The sequence below is a fragment of the Perca fluviatilis genome, chromosome 11 (assembly GCF_010015445.1).
Source record: "Perca fluviatilis chromosome 11, GENO_Pfluv_1.0, whole genome shotgun sequence".
Taxonomy (NCBI): domain Eukaryota; kingdom Metazoa; phylum Chordata; class Actinopteri; order Perciformes; family Percidae; genus Perca; species Perca fluviatilis.
In genome coordinates this window covers 16,773,314-16,789,563 of record NC_053122.1, presented here as the reverse complement: position 1 = coordinate 16,789,563, position 16,250 = coordinate 16,773,314, and the positions used below count along the sequence as shown (strand labels likewise).

Sequence of the window (16,250 nt, the reverse complement as noted above, 5' to 3'; positions counted from 1 at the left end):
ATTGGACAATAGGGTTGGGCGATGTCCCCTAAATTGGCAGTTGACGATGTTTACAGTAAAACATCGTGATGGACGATGATATCGTCGTCGGGGACGGGGGGGGGTAGCTCATATCTCTTTACATAAATATTTTTAAAAAGGGGGAAAAACAAAAAAAAAAAAAAAAAAAAAAAAAAAAAAAAAACAAAGGGGAAAAGGGGGGGGGGGGGGGGGGATCAAAAAAAAAACAAAAAACAAAAAGAGAAGGAGAGAAAAGAAAAAAAAAAAGGGGGGGAGAAAAAAACAAAAAAAAAAAAAAAAGGGGGGGGGGGAAAAAAAGAGAAAAAAAAAAAAAAAAAAAAAAAAAATAAAAATAAAAAAAAAAATTAAAGTGTATGGGGGGGGAAAAAAAAAAAAAAAAAAAAAAAAAAAAAAAAAAAAAACAAGAGAACAAAAAAAAAAAAAAAAAAAAAAAAAAAAAAAAAAAAAAACCGGCGTGAATTAGCCTACTGTTGCTAACGTACATTCATAAATCCTGCGTAACATCGTCCCGTACCTACAGGACCTCAGACTTACTTATTGATGCACGCACAGAGTAGTGTCAAACTTTGTCCAATGAGGGGAGAAAGGAAAGTGTGATAGCGTTCCACGTTAACGTTTTTTTCTCTCTCACTCGTTTTTTTCTCTCTCACTCGAGACCGCTGCGTCCAACGTTATTAGAAGGTAGAGCAAGCTACAACTGAGAGAGAGAGAGAGAGAGAGAGAGAGAGAGAGAGAGAAAAAAAGAGAGAGAGAGAGAGAGAGAGAGAGAGAGAGAGAGAGAGAGAGAGAGAGAGAGAGAGAGAGAAAAAAAAGAGAGAGAGAGAGAGAGAGAGAGAGAGAATCACTACAGCCAATCCAGTCTGCTCAAAGCGATGGTCTTTTTCACAAATAGGTTGCACGTAAAGGGGGAAAAGTAGCTTCCACTTCAGGAGCCCTATGTCTTGTCTTTGTGTCTTTGCTAGTTTAAGACCGACGCACTTGTCAATTTCCCGTCCAGCGCCCGCAACTAGGATTAGTGTGTTTGACAGGGTGGGGGGCGTGGCATCACGATGGTGGCTCTCCATTGTGATGTCGGCCAGCCATCACGATGGACGATGATATCGTCCATCGGCACAACCCTATTGGACAATTTGAAAATATTAGCGATCGCCCAAGCCTAGTATAATGTTTATTGTGTTCACCATGCTAATATCAGTATGCTAACATTTGCTAAATGGTACTAAACACAAAGTAGAACTGATGGGAATGTCATTAGTTTTGCAGGTATTTGATCTGACCTGATAATGGCACTACAGTATGTGACTGGTCAGTGGATCAATGTTATTACAATTCATCCACTGGAGACCATGAATATATGTACCCAATTTAATGGCAATCCTTGCAGTAGATGTTTTAGGTGAACCAACTGTCTGACCGACATTCCCCTTCCTAGAGCAATGCCACTACCCCCCTCCCCCCTCCCTCCCTCCCTCCATAGCAGAATGATAATGGGTGCAGCCAGACCATTCTCCCACACTGTGGAGATAGGTCTGGCTATGCGTGACTACCTATTTAGTGGATCCATACCAGTATCCCTTTCAAATGTATCCACATTAAACAGCCCTCATCGTGTCACACTGAGGATGATGGATGATGCTGTGCCATTGTCGGAGCTGTATGAATTGGCAAGAACAAGGCTGAGACATATCACAGCAGTCTGACACAACACTATCAGTGTTTCCTGTGAGACATGCTCAGGCTGAGATATTTCTCCGGTCCAGCAGGGTGCATATATGAATAAAGTGGCATCAGTTCATAGTTTCAGTACTATGATTTAATTTTTTACATCTGCGGTGCTTAAATGTATCCTAATTCTTGTAATTTCTAACTAAATTAAATCTAAATTATACTGTTACTTTAATTCTCATGCTCTCTAAAGGTGACTAACTTGTTTTTGTTTAGATAAACTCTACATCTGAATGGGTCCACGGAAAGAAACTGGTCTGCATTAGCTACAATGTGATGGATACATAGACTGTATAAAACTGTATAAAAAAAATGAAAAAGGGCATTAAATCCTGTGTGTGGGTAAGAAAGAAAAATGTCTTGAAACCAAAGGCTTCTTCAGCATAAAGTCAGGAAGGGCTTTGTTTCCAGCGAAGTGGAAAATTGGATTTTCTCAGGTTATGACAAAATGTCAGAACACCTCTAGCTCTTCTCAGTGGGACCCGATTACATTAGCTCAGGGTCCAAGTCTCTATATTTAGGTTTTGGACAAGTGACAGAACCGGTGGGTTTGTCAAAGACAACTACAAGTCATTGACATTTAGGGCAGTTGGAGTCAGTCCGGTAAGGAAACGATGAGCAGGAGGTCTTTCATTTCTGGTCTGTGAACACTTTCAACCTAAAATCAGAATTCCATACATACAATGCAATACATGCAGAGACATCTCAATGAAGAAACATGTGGAAAAGTGTAATTATACATATAAATTCATCATTCAACTAATTACTGTGAAGTGACACTGTTTTCTTCCTCTCAGGAGCGGCAGGAGGAGGACCAGGTGTCCCACAGGTCATCCACAAGTCGTCTGTCCAGGTCTCCGTTGCGAGGAGTGAAGAAGGTGAAGATCATGCAGTGTAAAGTCACCCTGCTGGATGGCTCCGACTTTACACTCAATGTGGAGGTGAGATAAAACGCCTAACCTTTTGGTACAGGGTGCCCAGTGTTTCCCCTTTAATTGTACAAGACTGGTGGGCCAACAGGAGCCACAGGCAATTTTTAATGCCAACATTAATGGTATATATCTGTTGTGTTTCCTCTGTATTCATTCTGCAACCTAATACTGCACGGCTCATTTTGGCAGCCGTCGGTTTTAAACAGGAGATGGGAGCACCGCAAAGCACAGCCGCTTCCCTGTGGCACCCATGTTAACCATAGACTGTATGTGTATTAGGCTGTACAGACAGCGGCGCAGTGATCATGTCTAATCTATTTTCTGGTCTATTTTTTCCGTAAGCGATCTGGCAACACAATAAAACCCACTGTTAATCTATTCTAAACAATATAAATATATGATGTAACTGATTGGATTCGACACTTTTGCTTTTCACTTTGACACCAAATCGTCCGCTATCTTCTCGTCAGGTGATGAGTGAAGTCGGACTCCTGCTACTCTGTGCTGCGACGCTGCTGATGTACGGAGCGAAGCAGACACTTTTGCGTTGCCGCTGATACACAAAAATGAACTAAATGGGTTTCTTCCTATATAAAATATTAAGCTGAAAACAGTGGGTGCTGTGGGCAAGAAATTTTATTCCCAACCACCGTTAACACCAACCAACTACCACGGCAAGCCTATAAAAATAGAACATAACTGGGCTGTTCTGTCAGCCCTTCTTAGAAGTAAGGATTTAATGGATTTCACAGCACATTTACATTTGCATTGTGTCAAATTGCTTCGTGGGATTTGTTTCCCCAGCAAAGCTTCTCTATGTAGTCGAGAGAGAGAGAGAGAGAGAGAGAGAGAGAGAGAGAGAGAGAGAGAGAGAGAGAGAGAGAGAGAGAGAGAGAGAGAGAGAGAGAGAGAGAGAGAGAGAGAGAGAGAGAGAGAGAGAGAGAGAGAGAGAGAGAGAGAGAGAGAGACTATTTGTCGGCCTGGATAGAGCTGTGCTATTTTAATAATTTGTTCCAGGAGTCTCAACCTCTATTTTCTTTTTTTCTCTGATTATCTATAATTTTGAGTATTCAGAAATAACCCCAATCACCCCTTGAGCCCATCAAGGAAACATTTATTTTTGGTGTAAATGGGAGTGTCAGAGCTCATTTTTGATCTGAATAGTGAAATTATTTGACATTTCACTTTTACATATTTCCCTCTTAACAATAGGAAATTGAGCCTTTTCTCAAAGTTATAAGATGTTCAATTTTGTACATTCCCAAAATGTGTTCAGGCTGAACAGGGAGTACCGGCCCTTCCTCCCCCTAAAATCTCCTCTGAGCAGATTCCTCCCCATCAGGGGTTTGGAAAGAGGGATTAGCGGTCTGTTTTTGTGGTGGTGAGGTGAGGGGTTCAGACCGTGAAATGGGAGCATTTGTTGGAGGGAATCAGTGTCATTGACTCTCTGTGTTGACATAATTACTGGATGTCCCGCTGTGGCAAAGGAAGGATTCTTAAGGACAGGGATCTGGAAATGGGTGCGAGTCTGGACTTCTTGCCCTACGAGAAGGTGGCAGAAAGGGTTTCTGAGGTGCCGTTAATTTAGATGCTTTAGAAGCGGACAAAACAAGCCATAACCTTCGGCAGTGTTAAATTTTGATTCACATTTTTGTCTGAATTGCAATCATGTCTGCTTATTTCACATGGTCGTGACAGGATCAGCCACCGTTTCATAAAGAGTAATAATATAGCTGTGCTGGAAGATGCAGTTGGCATGAGTCACACCTGGATGACGCTGGCAGTTGGACAATACTCGCAATCACAGTAACCATAATGGTGTCTTTACACAGATATATTTTATACAATGGTCACACTAACTGAAAAGGTTTCTTTAAAAGAAACATTCATTACAATAAAAAAGCAAGAGACAACAAAAAGATAATTAGCTAATTAGTTGCTTGCTTACCACAGGAGTTGCCATAGCAACCAATAAGTCACAGTCATGACCAGTCGGGAGTGCTTGCATGAAACAAAACGCACACAAAAACAGTTGTCTGAAAGTGTCCTAACAGCTGAGGGTGAAACTGAGCAGACATAAGCTAAGTCAGCTCGTGGTGTCTGACACAGTGATACAATTGAGGTCAAAGGATCCTCGGGTAATTGCCAGGGAGTCCTCTTCCTCCTCCCTATCCCATTTGAAGTTAGTCCAGTGTGTCAAGATTTGACATTTTTATCCCCCTGACCTTGTAGTTTTCCAGCTCAACTCAATTTCAGCTTTCCTGTGGGAAAAACCTCGTTTCCTATCATCATTTGCTGTGTCACAGAACTGCTGAACTTCCTCTGCTTCACGTCAGAGGGTGTTAGTCTCAGTGGAGGGGGATACAAATCCCATATCTCACGGTGTTGTTGTTGTTGTTGTTATAAATCATAGGCATATTTTTGAAAATCCCTCTAGTTCAGAAGTACGTCTTTATCCTACCCCTAAAGTACATCGCAATGCATGCTAAAATTTGTCTTTTATTTAGACCTGCAACAATTAGTCGATTAGTTTATAGACCGCAAATTAATCTGTAACTATTTTGATAATTAGTTAATTGCTTTTTTCTTTTTTCTTTTTTCTTTTTTAAAGCAAAAAGCCAAACATTTTCTGGTTGCAGCTTCTCCAATGTGAGGATTTTCTGGTTTTCTCTGTTTTTATATACACTACCGGTCAAAAGTTTTAGAACACCCCAATTTTTCTAGTTTTTTTATTTAAATTTTAGCAGTTCAAGTCCAATGAATAGCTGAAATGGTACAAAGGTAAGTGGTGAACTGCCTGAGGTTAAAAAAAAAAGTAAGGTTACCCAAAACTGAAAAATAATGTACATTTCAGTATTTTACAAAAAGGCCTTTTTCAGGGAACAAGAAATGGGTTAACAAGGTAAAGCTGTTCTACAGCAATGGAGGTTGATCAAGCTTTGAAAGTTGGTGCTACCAATTCCCAATTGTCTGGATTACTTACAACCCCCTCGGTTTGTATAAAAGTATTGTTGGAACACACTGTGGTACCGTACCCTCGTGAGCATTATTTGAACAGTACTGTACTGCAGAAAGTAGTGTGTTGCTATAAAAAGGGTGGGAAAAAGGCAATTAACAATGGAAGAGAGACAGAACATCATAACACTTAAGAATGTTGGTCTTTCCTACAGAGAAATTGCGAAGAAAGTCAAGGTGTCAGTGAGTACAGTATTCTTCACCATCAAAAGACACTTAGAAACTGGGGGAAACTCTGACAGGAAGAGGTCTGGCAGACCCAAAGCCACAACCGAATCAGAAGACAAGTTTCTGAGAGTCAACAGCTTGCGTGATAGGCGGCTCACAGGACAACAGCTTCAAGCACAGCTTAATAGTGGTCGTAATAAGCAAGTCTCAGTCTCAACTGTAAAGAGAAGACTTCGAGCTGCAGGTTTGATGGGTCGAGTTGCAGCAAAAAAGCCATTGCTAAGACGTCAGAATAAGAAAACGAGGCTTGTCTGGGCCAAGAAACATCGTCAATGGACTACTGAAGACTGGAAGAAGGTGCTATGGACTGATGAATCAAAATTTGAAATCTTCGGTTCATCGCGCAGGATTTTTGTACGTGGTCGAGTAGGCGAAAGGATGGTTCCTCAGTGTGTGACATCAACTGTCAAACATGGAGGAGGAAGCGTGATGGTCTGGGGCTGTTTTGCTGGATCCAGGGTCTGTGATTTGTACAGAGTGAAAGGCACCCTGAACCAAAACGGCTATTTTACAAACAGCATTTTGCAGCGCCATGCAGTACCCTCTGGTATGCACCTAGTTGGTCAGGGGTTCATCCTACAGCAAGATAATGACCCAAAACATAAGTCCAAGCTATGCCAGAACTACCTTAGCAAAAAAGAACAAGATTGTAAGCTTAAAAACATGGAGTGGCCAGCACAGTCACCAGACTTAAACCCCATTGAGCTGGTTTGGGATGAACTGGACAGAAACGTGAAAGCAAAGCAACCTACAAGTGCCACACATTTATAGGAACTTCTGCAACAGAGTTGAGAAGAACTTTCTGAAGAATATTTGATTTCCATTGTAGAAAGAATGCCACGAGTGTGTTCAGCTGTTATATCTGCCAAAGGGGGCTACTTTGATGAGTCAAAAATGTAGAATACATTTTGGTTTATAAATTGATTCCATGATTTCTTTTTTAACTTAAATTGTTCATTTGTTCTATTCTTTCATTTCAGAGTACAATAAGACATTGAACTGCATGAATTTCAATAAAATCCTGGAAAAATTGGGGTGTTCTAAAACTTTTGACCGGGAGTGTAAGTGTAAACTGAATATCTTTGAGTTTTGGACTGTTAGTCTGACAAAACAAGACATCTGACAAAGTCAACAAGGACCCTCGGAAAATGTTCAGGGTATTTTTCACCATTTTACTTCAAATTGGTCTAAAAAATCAATGGATAATGAAAATAATTGTTAGTTGCAGCCCTTTTTTTGATATATAGTTTGGCGATGCAAGTTCCAGTACCTTTTTTTTTTTTTTTTTTTATATATATAATCGTGAATCTCTAAGCTCACTGCAGTGACTTCGATTGGTCTAAATTGAATCTTGAAATTGATCAAGAATGATGTTTCTTTTCTAATTTGAGATCAAATTTCTTTCCACTTCCCTCCTGATCTCATTCTCCTGAACAACCCCAGGGAAGACAGAATACGAGCCTGATCGAAGCCTCTGTCACAGCAAGGCAGCAATAGTCTGACACAACTCTGCTAATTCCCTCAGAGATGTTCTGGCAGGATTAACTCTCTGCCACCAGTGGCTTTATGGCTCTGTTCACAATCACGCACAGACGCTCCCGAGTCATAAAAAGGATGAGCGTATGCTTTAAGTGATGAAACGGCGTGGGTGGATGCTGGTAAAAATGTACCATATGTGTCGAAGACCGCACTGCTACTACTTCTATTACATGCTACCAGCCAGATATGTATGTTTATTTCCATCTGTACCCTCACGTCACAGACTCCATGTGGATATGACCGATGCATAGGTGTGTTGTGATTCCTGCTGCTAGAATGAGCTGTGGCAGTGGTTTTCAATAAATCCAGACATGAGGAGCTGACTTTGGCTCTGTGCAGGAAGGAGGCGTGTGTGTTGTGGCAACTCTGGTCTTAAAATATCTCATGTGAGCTGGCCAAATGAATCCGTGAAGTCCAACCGCCTCCAGTGGGGGAATCGACGGAGCTCCAGCTGATGACATCCGGCACTCAGCTAGAGACGTGCAATCGATTGGTTTTAAGCCTTCACATTGCTGATGTTAACCTTGAGCTCGGGAATTTGAATGTGTATTTATACTATCGTGCTTTTTCTAGAAGGAATTGATTCAGAGTCACCTAGTTGGTCAAATGTGGCTGCAATACCTTTGAGGTTTAGCCCCTGCAGGAAAGGCTCTTGAATGCATCATGAACTGCTTATGGACTAAACTTGCCTTTAAGTAATTGATTCTCAACACTTTGCCCTTTGCACATAGGGACCAGAACACTTGAATACTGTATATCTATATCTGAACTGCATTTATATCTGGACTGCTCTTAAGCCTGACTTATCTTTAATTTTCTCTGCACATCAGGTCTACCAGAACACTTGTATGTACCTGATCACTCAAATATATCAGGATTGCTTTTAACTTTAAAAAGACTTATCTTTTATTTTACTCTATTGCTATTATATTCTTATTCATCACTTTGCTATTCGAGCACTAGTATGTTTTGACTGTATCTTGAAATTATTTATCTTAAGTACCCTTTTTTTTTTTTTTTTTTACAACCAGACAATAACCCTACTTATCCATCCACTAGTCTTGCTGCTTATTCATGCTTATTTTTGTAGTGTCATCTTTAGCTGTGTTCATGTACCTGTTATTGTATTATTGTATCTGGCTGCTATGGAGATTTAATTTCCCTCCAGGGATTAATAAAGTCCTCCTATCCATCCGTCCTGCATTCCTTCCTTCGTTCCTTTCTTCCCGTGGGAAGACATGTAGTTGGTTGAAACATTACTAATAAAATTTAAAGAGAGCTGTGATTCCAATGTGCCGGCACTCTCTGAATAGAAAAATAGAAATAGAAAACCAATTCAGAGTTGAATAAATGCAGGTCTGCAAAGGACACTTGAGCAAGCCTTAATACTTTTCGTCACACAGCACTGTCTGAAAAGCAGTGTCTAGTATTGGCTATCTGTGCTGTTTTTATAATTGAAATTTTTAATTTCATGTTTTTTTTTTACTTAAATTATCTCAACATAATTAATCCAATGGCATCATTAAATAGCACAGGCTATGGCACAGTTATGTTTTATTTTTATTTTGCGTTGATAATTATTGAATATGGTGTTGTTTCACCAATTACATTACAATTCAGTTCATCTTATCATAAAATCAACAAAAAACTTAAAGCAGCAGACTAATCAGAAAAACGCTTTTCTCATGCAAAATAACATCCTGATTCTGTTTTTGTGGCATAATCCTTTTTAAATGATCCTCTTCTTGATCATAAAAAGTGTGATAATGCTGACTACTTTCAGTGTAGCCTGTGTTGAATAAGTTTTTGTCTGTCTGTTTCTCTCACAGAAACGAGCCAAAGGCCAAGTGCTCTTTGATAAAATATGTGACCACCTCAATCTACTGGAGAGGGATTACTTTGGCATCACATGCAGAGATGTAGAGAATCAGAAGGTAAAGGAAAATCTATATGATAATAATCAGTTGTTATGGAGTTGTTAACTGACGATATGAATTATATATTAAAAGCAGGATTGTGAAAGAGTCAAATATGCTAAATGACATTCAATAACACCAAAAAAGTGCGTTTGTGGAAGTCATTTAGAAGAAACTTTGGTTGTTAGTAATTTGATGATTAATGCTTTTTGTCTGTGGTTGTCTGTTTCAGAATTGGCTAGACCCTTCCAAGGAGCTAAAGAAGCAGATCAGGAGTAAGTCTAGTAATGTAATAAAGCCACTAAAGTGTTTTTGTCTTGAACAGCAGAGGTAATTTAATGTTCTCTCCTCGTCTCAGCTGGTCCCTGGAACTTTGCTTTCAACGTCAAGTTTTACCCTCCAGACCCCTCCCAGCTGACTGAGGATATCACAAGGTGAGTAAGCAGCTACGGTAATTGAGAAGAATGACGTGATCCCTGGCTAACATTGGCTTCTTTAATGTTTAAAAATGTATCGCTGTTCCTCAGTGCTACTTATATGTGGACTTTGAGTTTAATTTGGATTGATTATTGCCTAAATAATAAACGTAGTTTAATAAGGAAAAATAACCGATTATGCCGGTAAATTGTATTAAAAAGGCTTTCAAAGACAATTCAGACATTGGATTTGATAACAAAAACAAAATGACTTGACTGTTTTGTTTTCCATCTCTTCGTCCTTTTTTAGGTACTATCTGTGTCTGCAGCTGAGGGATGACGTGGTTTCGGGCCGCCTGCCCTGCTCCTTTGCCACCCACACGGTGCTGGGCTCCTACACGGTGCAGTCTGAACTGGGAGACTATGACCCCGAGGATTTAGGCAGCGACTACATCAGCGAACTGCGCTTCGCACCCAATCAAACCAAAGAGCTAGAGGAGAAGGTCATGGAACTTCACAAGACCTACAAGTTAGTCTCGGCATCATTTCCTAAACATCTTTTCATACTAAGCTTGAACTGTCCAGCACAACTTTTAACACGGTCACGGACCTGCCAAGAATGTACAGTTGGGTTATACACAGAGCTTCCTCTGGGAAAAGAATGAATAATAGACGGAATTCAAAACGTACTTTTCTGAGAAAGGTAATAGTAAAAAGTAATTCAGATGAGCATATCAACATTTGTATCAACACAGAGCTTCTCTCATCTGGATTTTAGTGGTTGAACAGCAACCTGAGTGAATATTTGCAACCTGAAATAATAATCCGTTCTGAAAGGCAGCATGTTTCCAGACATTGGATTTGTGTTTTCCTATAAATGGATATAGCGGACTGTCCTCTGTCTGAGCCCTTCATTCTCCCTCTATAACAATGATTTGTGTGTAATTTGATGCAGACCTGTGTAGCCTACTGGATGGAGTAAGACAATGACAGGGCAAGGATTAGGGTCTCTCTAAAGACCCATCTATGCTAAAAGTGGATGCGCTCATGATATTCTGTTAAAAGCCTCCATAAAATCCACAATGTTCCAAAAGCTTTTATGCAATAAAACTGAATTATCCCCGTTTTAGATCTTATTGGACTCTACCTCTTAAGTGTTGCATATTTACATTGGTCAGAAAGCATCAAATCTCTTTTCTATACTTGATTGACCTTGTCTCATCCGTTATGTTCTGTTCTATCAGGGGAATGACACCAGCCGAAGCAGAGATGCACTTCCTGGAAAATGCCAAGAAGCTGTCAATGTATGGCGTAGACCTCCACCACGCTAAGGTAACCAGTCACTGCAAACTTTATTGTCTCTTACAAGTCAAACTAAATATCCAGTGAAAAGGAATTAAGATTTGGACACAGTTCATCACAGCTGTAGATGTTTCTCGTTTCTACATTGTTAATATCAGGGTGAAAAATCATACATTTTGAAGTTGTTACTTTTTTTCACAAGTTAAAGGTGCCGTAGGTAGGATTGTGAAGATCCAGGACTTAGCCAAAAAATTTGAACATCGACAACTTCTCAGTCCCTCCCCCCTTTCTGCTAAAGCCCAAAACATTCTCCTAAGCCCCTCCCCCCACAAGGGAGAATGAATGCATGAGCAGTGATTGACACGCAGTTAGACACCCCCCCCTCCCCCCGGTCCTGATTGGTGCATCTGAACAGGGAGCTGTGGAGTTTAGCAAATCGCACTACAGACTGGTGGTGGTGCCAGAGGAGCCGGATTTTTTTTATTATTATTACCTGCTTCATATAGCTCTACTCGAATATAGGGTCAGTTTCAGCAAATATGACAGGAAGTTAGTTTTATAAGTCTTACCTACTGCACCTTTTAACATGGGAAATGATTTTTAGTAGTTCATAAAAAAATCAACTACAATGTCCTTGAAGTCTCCATGAAATTTAATATAATATTTTGTATTGTCTTTAAAAGAATAGTTCAACATTTTGGGAATTACGTCTGTTCGCTTTCTTGCTGAGAGTTAGATATAAAGATTCATAACCATGTATAATCATCTTCGTACACAAAATATTAAAGCTACAGTCAGAATTCTGTTAGCTTAGCACAAAGACCAAAAATGGGGAAATTGCTCTGTCTAAAGGTAACATAATCCACCTGCCAGCAATTCTATGGCTCACTAATTAACATGTTATATCTCGTTTTTTTAATCCGTACAAAACCAGTGTAAAATCAATACATTGTGGTTTTACAAAGCTTTAGAGGTGTGTGTGTGGGGGTTAACCTTTGGATACATCCAGGCTAGCTGTTTCCCCTTGCTTCTAGTCTCACATTGCCAGACCTTCCTCCACAGCGCTACGGAGGAGGGTCTGGCTAGTCCACTTAGCATTCCGGGATGGGAGAAAAATGTGCTCTGGTTTATTGGCATTTCTTTAAACCAATCTCAATCGTCCTGGGCGACGCTAAGCACCGAATGGAGCAGCGGTACCTCTGCAAAATAGCCTTGGGAAGGAACTTGTTTTGGTGGAACGTGTACATTCAAAGGTTGTTTTATTCCTGCAAAAGAAAACTCCGATCGGACAGATAGTCTAGCTAGCTTTCTCGATTTAACTGGCAGAGATCTGAGGAGCAGTTAACCATAGTCCTCATAAATCAACCAGAGTTTAGAATGCCAACACACACAACAAACGCGGAAGGTGACGGACATCCAGCCGAAAAGAGGGACATCCGGCGGAATTTCCGGCTGCACCTGAACAATCCCGGAGGTGAAACGTCGTCAATATGGACTACCTTGCTTCTAGTCTTTATGCTAAGCTAACCAACTGCTGGCTGTAGCTTCATATTTACAGATACTAAAGCAGTATCCTCCTTCAAATTTCACTCTCGGCAAGGAGGAAAATAAGCTAAGTCATTTCCCGAAATGTATTTATTCCTTCAAGTAGTAGTACACTGAATCAGTGTACTAGAATGTCACTCATGACTTCAGTATTGGTGGGTGTTTCCAAGATGCATTACGAAGTATGCAAATGATTAAATATAAATGTTTGTATTATTTTTATGCTAGATGAGACTAACATTCCACTCATGCAGTCAACAGTGACGCTTGCCACCACAACACCGCTGCTTAAAAAACATCACAGCTGCCACAGTAATGCCTCAGTTAAACATGCCACTGCTGTTTCGCTGATTGACTGACATGTCCCTGCTGCCTCTGTGGATTTCGGGGCTGAAGTGTAGAGTGGTGGTGGGGTCTGGACCCCAGCTTGACTTGAAGGATTTTCTTGCCATTTCTAATCCGTCAGCCAGATGGGATCAAACACGTCGGTAGAACACAGACAGTAAAGAAAGAGCTGGATTACAACTGCAGGACTGCTGTCATCATAAAAGAAAATTACAGTCATCAGTCTTGATATGAATCAGTTATCAAAAGCGCTTTGAAAGTCAAAATGGGTGTAGATGTGAGCGATGGAGAGGATATTGCCTTCACAGAATGGAGGAGATGACAGAGATGAGGAAGCGGCCTTGATCAAACTGAGTAGACATCAACGCTCAGTGTTGGATATGCGAGTCAGTTTTGATACACGAGAAAAATATGTACATATCAGACCAGCATCCCTCTTTTGTCTTCTCTCCTCTCTCATTAAATGCAAAGTTGGTAGGGAGTCTCTATGAATGCTTGGCTCCAGCTGAGGGAGAGGTAAGAGGCTGCATCCCATGTGCTTACCTGCGTGTGTGTGTGTGTGGTTTCTACTTGTGCATGGTTACATACAAAGTTGTAATTTCAACATCCCATTAAGATTGATTGTTCCTGCTTTGGACCAGCGCTTCCCTCTCAAAACATCATCATTGGTTTCACCTGCTCATCTCATGCTTGCAGTGAAGAGCATCATTCGTGCTTCAACCACCATTTCCCAAGACTTCACTGTTTTTTTTGCCACTCGGTGCCCCTTGAGTCTTTATTCAGCGTCACTACAGCCTGCATAGAGAAGATAAGACTACCATGTGCCTGATTCCACTCTCCACCTGCCTGTTTTACCCTGTTTTTTTATCACAAACTTGGCTCTGTTAAATTCTACTTTACCCTGCTGTGCACTAGCTCCTGGGCCTCCTGTAAATCCTGTAGAGTTAAGAGAAGAGCAATAATGTGATCAGTGGCTTCTTCCTTGACATTGTCAAGGATCCTGTGTTACCAAAGTCACACGTGAAAGAATTTCATCAAACTAATGTTTTATTGTTTGCCTGTTTTTGCAATTTCTTTGCTGTGTGTTGTTTCCAGGACTCTGAGGGCGTGGAGATCATGTTGGGAGTTTGTTCAAGTGGCCTGCTCATCTACAGAGACAGGTTGCGGATCAACAGGTTTGCTTGGCCCAAAATCCTTAAAATCTCCTACAAAAGGAATAACTTCTACATCAAAATCCGGCCCGGCGAGGTAAGAACAATAACCGTTATACTGTAGATATTTAAATACACAGTACATTTTATTTATAGTGATGTCCAAAGCTGATCTGCTGAGTCAGTATCGGGGGTAAACAAGGCATTTATTTGATCTGCTGCAAAGCCTGATCCAGCTCCGATTCTTTGTTAGGTGTAACCAATTTGGCTCCTGTCAAATTGGCCTCTATTCAGCAACATTTAATAGGTGCACCAAACCTCTAAAGTGCTGCTGTTCGTTGTTCTGAACTTTCTGAAGAGGAACAGATGCTGTCCTACTTCTGTCTTAACATTTCCTATCTTAAAATTTCCTGACCCAACAGACCCACACTGATATCCCTCTCTTTACTTAAATCCTATAAAGGAAATCCTCTGATGCTGTATATCTTATATAAACTGGCTTTTCTAAGTGGGCACTTGGCTAAGAAAAATAATGGGACTGGGATATCACTATTTATATAATGTTCATATTAAAGCAGTTACATTTCGATGTAAACAATTAGTAACATGTTAGCATTAACATGGAAACGTAACGGAAAAATAAACGAGTTCAAAGTTGCCTGTACAGTTAATCTGACCACAGTATGTTGTCCCTCTTGCAGTTTGAGCAGTTTGAAAGCACAATTGGTTTCAAGCTTCCAAATCATCGCGCTGCCAAACGGCTCTGGAAGGTCTGTGTTGAGCACCATACCTTCTTCAGGTAAGAAACAAGATCTTTGAGTCTGATAGGAAACCGCTTTAAAGCTGCTGTAGGTAGCAAGAAAAACAACTTTTTAACCTGTTCTGGTATATGGTCACTGATTTTAAAAACATTCAGCCAATACTCTTTACAGTCCTGTAAACATGAGTTTATTGATAATCACCATAGATGATTTTTGTGTAGTGAAATAGAAACAGTGCTCAGGCTGTTAGTAGCTGTTGGCATTTGGACAACATGTGAAGCTGCTTTGTGCTGCTTTTAAGCAAAAAAAAATGTCTCTGGGGTTCTTTTGAGTAGCGAGCCAAGCCTGAAGGCCCTCTGGAGACTATTCAAATGAGTAGAAGTTCTAATGTTTTACAGAGCATAGCGTAAATCTGTGTTGTTGTTGTTTCTGTTTTGATTAATATGCATTTGTATTTGTAACTAATGGCAGGCTTGTATCCCCCGATGCACCCCCGAAGAAGTTCCTGAGCCTCGGCTCCAAGTTTCGCTACAGCGGCAGAACGCAGGCTCAGACCCGCAGGGCCAGCTCTCAGATCATCAGACCTGCTCCGCTCTTTGAGCGCTCCTCCAGCAAACGCTACAATATGTCCCGCAGCTTAGATGGAGGTGAGGAGCAGTTGAGAGTTTTGATTAATTGGCAGCTAAAGTGCCAAGTTGATATGTCGTTAACCAAGGACTAGGGTGGTCGGGATAACTGAAAACGAAACAGCGTTTGTTCCTGGGAAGATGGATCCGTGCGTCCCGCCTCCTGTGCGCCATGGATGTCTGAGCCTCAGCAACTAAAGACTCACAGACACTATTGCATTTTCCGTGCCGATCTTTTTGTTGCCAGTAAGATATTTCATCTATGGGAAATGCAGAGGATGACTGAAAGTTTTTTCTAAGTGGATTTATCATTTATTTCCTGTCCTCATGTTTAACAGAGATTATGTTTTTTCATAGACAACGTCACAGACGTATGCCAGTAACTGTAGTGGAAACTTTATTTTGTAATGTTTGGTGATTTTCGGCACTTTTCAGTTAGAATTCTCCACATTACAGAGCCAGAAAAGACTTTGCGTGACGGCCCGTGTGTGTGTGTGTGTGATGAGAAGAATAGCTGTGAAAATGTCCGAGGAAATTGACATTCTTATCCAGCCTTATATCCGCCATTAAATCGTCTTAATTTGGCAGTGTGGGAGCATTTGTGGACCAAAACTCTCCGGGAGTAGTTCACAACGTGTTACTCTTTACTTTTGGAATCTTGCAGGGATATCATATGACCAACTGAGGGGCTGTCATTCACGCTCTCGGTCTGTGTAGCCCACATTGTA

At 40.7% G+C, this 16,250-nt stretch overlaps 1 protein-coding gene across 27 annotated transcripts in view; it reads left to right on the top strand.

The window, feature by feature from the left end:
- The window catches only part of epb41l3b (erythrocyte membrane protein band 4.1-like 3b), a 55,588-nt gene that overhangs the window by 22,355 nt on the left and 16,983 nt on the right, over positions 1-16,250 (top strand). For 23 of the 27 annotated variants that reach the window (XR_005640632.1, XM_039814995.1, XM_039814986.1 and 20 more), the window contains exons 3-12: positions 2,544-2,687; positions 9,290-9,394; positions 9,609-9,651; positions 9,735-9,810; positions 10,103-10,321; positions 11,037-11,124; positions 13,456-13,500; positions 14,080-14,232; positions 14,837-14,934; positions 15,368-15,543. Coding sequence is in view for 26 of the 27 variants with exons in the window: in XM_039814986.1 (XP_039670920.1) it covers positions 2,544-2,687; positions 9,290-9,394; positions 9,609-9,651; positions 9,735-9,810; positions 10,103-10,321; positions 11,037-11,124; positions 13,456-13,500; positions 14,080-14,232; positions 14,837-14,934; positions 15,368-15,543 (1,147 nt within the window). In the remaining variant the exon portion in view is untranslated. The remainder of the gene's footprint in view (positions 1-2,543; positions 2,688-9,289; positions 9,395-9,608; positions 9,652-9,734; positions 9,811-10,102; positions 10,322-11,036; positions 11,125-13,455; positions 13,501-14,079; positions 14,233-14,836; positions 14,935-15,367; positions 15,544-16,250) is intronic. The other 4 variants (XM_039815004.1, XM_039815000.1, XM_039814993.1 and 1 more) reach the window with 1 other exon arrangement.